This window comes from Scardinius erythrophthalmus (genome assembly GCF_964197995.2).
Source record: "Scardinius erythrophthalmus genome assembly, chromosome: 14".
NCBI lineage: Eukaryota > Metazoa > Chordata > Actinopteri > Cypriniformes > Leuciscidae > Scardinius > Scardinius erythrophthalmus.
This window is the reverse complement of record NC_138234.1, coordinates 11,454,958-11,460,534: the sequence shown is the minus strand read 5'-3', so window position 1 is coordinate 11,460,534 and position 5,577 is coordinate 11,454,958. Positions and strand designations below refer to the sequence as shown.

The 5,577-nt window shown below is 35.1% G+C and overlaps 1 protein-coding gene across 1 annotated transcript; it reads right to left on the bottom strand.

Annotated features, from left to right (window-relative positions):
• Positions 1–1,177: 1,177 nt before the first annotated feature.
• On the bottom strand, positions 1,178–4,958 carry LOC308701809 (SLAM family member 9-like). The gene is made up of 6 exons (XM_081384252.1): positions 4,891–4,958; positions 4,110–4,427; positions 3,613–3,912; positions 3,431–3,544; positions 2,695–2,762; positions 1,178–2,104 (listed from the first exon to the last, which is right to left on the bottom strand). The coding sequence occupies exons 1-6, from the start codon at positions 4,934–4,936 to the stop codon at positions 2,051–2,053; spliced, it is 900 nt and encodes a 299-aa protein (XP_081240378.1). The 5' UTR covers positions 4,937–4,958; the 3' UTR covers positions 1,178–2,050.
• Positions 4,959–5,577: the final 619 nt, after the last annotated feature.

Sequence of the window (5,577 nt, the reverse complement as noted above, 5' to 3'; positions counted from 1 at the left end):
CATATATTAAACAAACATATTCAACAACATATTTAACAAACCCCAAAACATATAGCCTAGAGACTATGAGTAAAATTCATCAGATCCCTCAATTCATGTGTAAAACGACTGATGTGACTACAACGCATACAACAATTAGGCACACAAAAAACCTGAATGACCAGTGAATCTCAATTTATTTAATGAATTTGAGTATAATTACTTAAGGTTAAAGGTCGCCTACTTTACCTGAATCCCACTTTATCAAACTTTTCAGCCAAAGTGGGCCAGTAATATTTAAACACCTTACAAAAACTGACACATTTTTAAACATTTTATTCTTTGCAGTGTGTGTACAGTGTGCACAGTTTACATTTAGTGTTTAAGTTAGGAATTAAAGTCTGAATGTCAAATATTTTTCTATATTTCACCTTGAGTGAGTCCTGCTTTGATGTGTGGCCACTCCCACCAGTGTCATATTGCATCAAACAAAACATTTCATTTAAGTTTTGACCTTATTTGTTTACCTGTGGACATGCGCTGTTATGCTACTAAAAAAGGTTTGTTAGTAGTGTTAGTTTCTCCTAAAAACTGATGAAAACTAAGTAAACTATTAACAACCATCAAACATAAATTATAAATCATACATTGCATTTATTCTTAAAATAATGACCGAAACATTGGCAGAACAAAACAGGACGACCTTTATACGAAAAAAAAAGGTTTCAAGAAAAGTTCTTCTTAGAAGGAAGTGTTACAGCTAGAAAAACTACTGAAACTGGCACTGCTGAACTGCACGATCACTGCATGAGTCGGCTAAACGATCATGATGCATATACACACACGGCATATATTTTCTTATTTCGAACAATATCTCTGTTTGATTTGAGACTTTTTGTCAAACATCAGCATTGATGGGTTCAGTATCACCGGTGTGTTGTAAAGTAGTTCCTCTGTTGACCAGAAGTCATAATGGTTTCATGTAAGCAGGAATGGAAACAAAAACCTCAACCTCACCTTAGAGACAAACACACACGTCCAGCAGCAGAAATGTGCTCGTGCACAAGCTGTTCTTCTACAGATCAAACCACATTTCTGTACTGACATAAATAGAAACCACAGCAAGGTGCATCTACATCTTGCATTGTACAAGTAAAAATGTAAACACTCTAATGAATACTTAACCTTGAAACACAAAGACTTTTAACAAGTTATAAGTTTTATTTATATAACGCCTTTGCATTGCTCAAGGCTGCTTAGTACATTATGAATATGCATATAATGCACACACATAAGGCCACATTATTGAAAATACATATCAAACAGATACTGTATGTTTTTAGCTGGGTCTTGAAAGTAGACGAAATGTTATGGAGAGTGAGGGGTTGAGAGTACCATAGAAGCAGCAACACAAAATGACCCTCCACCTTTGATGTTTTTATGAGATCTTTTAATGAATCCATTGTTAGTCAAACTCAACCATTGACTAAGGGCCCTATCATACACCCGGTGCAATGCAAGTTTCAGCCCGATGCAGTTATCATTTACACGTCCCACGTTGTTTAAATAGCAAAGCTGGTCTGTTGGCATGTTGCTATTTTGAGGTGACTGAAATAGACTGTTGAATAGATTATGACAACGTGCGCACACTTTTTCCACTTCGATGGTCTGCTTGCGTTTTAACCTCGCGCATGAGCAGATCTGTTTCTTCTCTGGAGAAGCGGTCAGTCTTTCCGCTTGCAAATTGCGAGAGCGCAACTGGCTTTTAAAGGGAATGGGAGATGAGACTCTGATTTGTTTATTTCACTTTACGCCCAAAACTTACCCATTACTCATTAAGAGAATAGAGATAACCCTTTTAGACTATGCGCTGGGCGCGCAGAGCATTTTTCCCGTCGTTAAACTAGCAAATAGTGGATTCGGACATGCACTAAGTGCACTTGCACCATGCGCTTTAGACCATGAGCTTAGATCCTTAAAATAGGGCCCTTAGAGTCTGAGGCCGTTGCAGGAGGTTCCAGTGAAGTGATCACAATCTGGGTCTTGTACTCAGAAAAAGACTGAAGTTTGATCATCTTCTCGTTGCGATTGGTGCATAATCCACACATTCCTCCTCTTCAACTTTCTGTAAAAAAATGCATAAGACAAGATATTATAATAATAATAAATGTTATGTTTTTTTTTTCAAAGTAACAAAACATCTGATGGTGCTGTTGTGTTTGAGATTTATGTGATAGATCATTATAATATGGATGCACATTTCCACCACATAAGATAAATGCTCTGGTAAATTAGAGTTAAGACATAAGTCAAAATTGTGACACAGAAAGTCTATATCATGACATTAAAAAATCACAAAAAAAAAAGAAAAAAGTAGGAAGTCATAGTAGCCTACTGTAATTTTGACAAAAAGTCACAATTTCAACTTTGTATGTGATATTTTCTTACCTTATAATACCTTATAATTTTGAATTTTTCATGACCAAGACCAAGATTGGAATTTAAATAATTGAATTATGCTCCTCAATTATAGTCCACTTCATGATTTGTGTGTCTCTCTCTCTCTCTCTACTACACCTGAAGCACAATCTTATGTGGTGAAAATGAGCTTCTATATATTATAAAGACAAAATCAAATGTGCACACACTGATCTACAATTGATTCTCTGCTGAAATTGTACAAATACTCAACAAATGAACAATATATTGTCTCACCGATTTCTGTGCGCTTCTTTTGTCGAATGTTGTCTCCGCGTAAGTGATCTCAATTTCACAAGTCTCAACTGTTTGAACCATAATAGAACTGTGAGCATTAAAATATCAAAATTCAATCTTAAAAATATGGGTTTTCACAATATTCCTGTTATTACTAGGGCTTTCAAACTTAAATAAATAAATGTTTAACTGCAGTTTTTAAAAATGGCATTAACAAATTGAATTTACCACACAAAATGTTCCATAAAAAATGTGTTCGTCTTAAATTTTTTAGACATTCTTTACACATAAATCAAATCAAATGGGATGTTTGACAAAAGTAAAGTATTTTACATTCTTTGTGTTTAATCAGCTTTTAGGCTCAACAAGCACAACAAAAGTCATCATTCATATAGATTTTAATTTGAACACCAGCATGTAAGAGAGTTCATAAAATTGAGAAAGCTTTTTTAAGTTTTTAAAAGCAGTGTTGATGCAGTTTGAGAAATGCAGAGTCTGTCTTTGTTCGAGTGAGAAGAGCAACGTTGTCATTACCGGTATATAGAAATAGACATGCATTATGATATGAGTGTAATCTACAGAGAATAACTACACATATTAGTTTGGTTTTGTATAATGTTTAACTTCAAAATTATGAGAATAGTTTTACTTAATTGATTAAATCAGTTGACTGGTTTAGAGCATATTTTCAAAATATTATTTGTTATATTACTTATTTAAAAGCAGTAATACTTGCCTTCTGTGTCAATTGTTCTACATTTCCTGCAGATCCAGAAGATCACAACTGTAGCAACAATCATCAGAGATCCAGCAGAGATCAACACTATCAGAGACACTGAGACTGGAGGAACTGAAGGAAAGAGTCATTATCATGAGTGAATCTGTAAATACACACATATATCATCAGTGCTGTGGTACCTGCACATGTGTGACAGAGTGTGTTGATGTCCAGATGTGTGGTCTGGTTGCTGATGGGATTGTTCAGCACACAGCTGTAGGTGTTTTTATCCTGATATTCCACCTCCAGAGGTAGAGAGAGACTGATGCTGAGATCACACACACTGATGCTGGACAATACACTGATTCCTGCGTACCAGGAGAGAGTCGCATCACACACATTCAACACTGATGAACACACCAATGAACAATTTGATGATGATGATGATGATGAAGAACATTGTGAAGAGTTACTGATGATGAAAGGAACAGGCAGATGAGCTGGAAAACATGAGAGAATAAAGAGAAACATGAATTGTGTTGTGAATTGTAGTAAATCAGTGTAATGTACTTTGTGTTGAGTGAGTGTTTAGTGTGCTCACGGTCTCTGAATGTGTCTGTCAGCTCAAACTTTAAAATTATTTAACGTATGAATATGTAAATAGAATATGTGCATGCTTAGATAAATGACGTCTCACCATAGACAGAAACATTGAATGTTTTTGATGATTTTTTCGCTCCACTTATATCTAGTTGATAAACTCCAGTATGTTCAGTTGTGGTGTTTGTGATGGTCAGAGATCCAGTTTGATCGTCCAGCTTCAGTCTGTCTCTGAATCTCCCATCAGGAACATCACCATATGTGGAGAAGATTTGCTTCTTTTTATTCATTTTAGCTATGGTAGAGTTTTCAGCTCCATATTTCCACAGTACATCATCATCTTTACGTATTTCAGTATCAGAGTTTAGAGTGACAGAATCTCCCTCCATCACTGACAGTGATTCGCCAAACACACCTGATGAACAAACAGATTTTACACAGATTAAAGATTCTGATGGTTTACAAAGCCTGAAATCAGCTGTAGATTTGATCAGTTACATGCAAAAACTCTCAGCACTGATTGGATCACTTAACTATTGCACCAATAAGAACTAAATTAAATGTATATCTTATAGCTGTATATCACCGCAATATGGACATTCCTTTGACTCAGATAAAGAAAAATAAAATGTGTAAAATGTATTCATAAACTGCTACTGTAAACTGCCAAATGCTACCGTAACAGAGATACTGAGTTCAAACAGAGAAAACATTGCAGAATCGCTTACAGATTACCTGAGACTGAATTCAAAGTTAGTAGATTTCACAATAATCATAATTCATCGATACATAACAGCAGATGAAAATAATCTCATTTGAAAAGTTTTACTCTGAAATGGAAAAAGAAATTAAGCCATGAAAATGCTTTTATAACTCACCGATCAGATTCCACCAGCATGGACAGAAAACAAACATGTGAAACATGTTCTAGTTTTGAGTCTGATCTAATAAAACTTCCTGCTAAGCATACAGCAGAAGTGTTGATGTGATGTGTGAATCCTCCCACGACACAGTCTTACCCTCCTAGTTTCACAAACCTGCATTTACATAATAAACTCTAGTTCATCTTGCTGTTATTAAGACTTTAACTGTTCTTAATTGGCAAAATATTCCTTATTTTTGTCATTGAACTTGCTTTTTGTACGATACTCTCATAAAACATGGTGTAAAAGCTTTCACTATGGTGGTACGCTTTCTAGAGGTAACCTACCTTATTTACCCCTTAAAGGAATAGTTCCCTTAAAAATGGAAATTCTGTCATCATTTACTCATCCTCAAGTTGTTTCAAACCTGTATGAATTTCTTTCTTCTGCTGAACACAAAGGAAGATATTTTGAAGAATATCAGTAATCACACAGTTGATGTGCCGCATTGACTTCCATAGTAGGAAAATAAATAAATAATCATACTATGGAAATCAATGGGGTACATCAACTGTGTGATTTTAAAGTTAATTATTCCTTTAAGGGTGTATATCGTAAATGTACATATAAGTGCCCAAAGTGTACATATTACTGCCAAAATGGTACATATTCGTACCTTTTGAATAGGTAGTGCCACAGTGC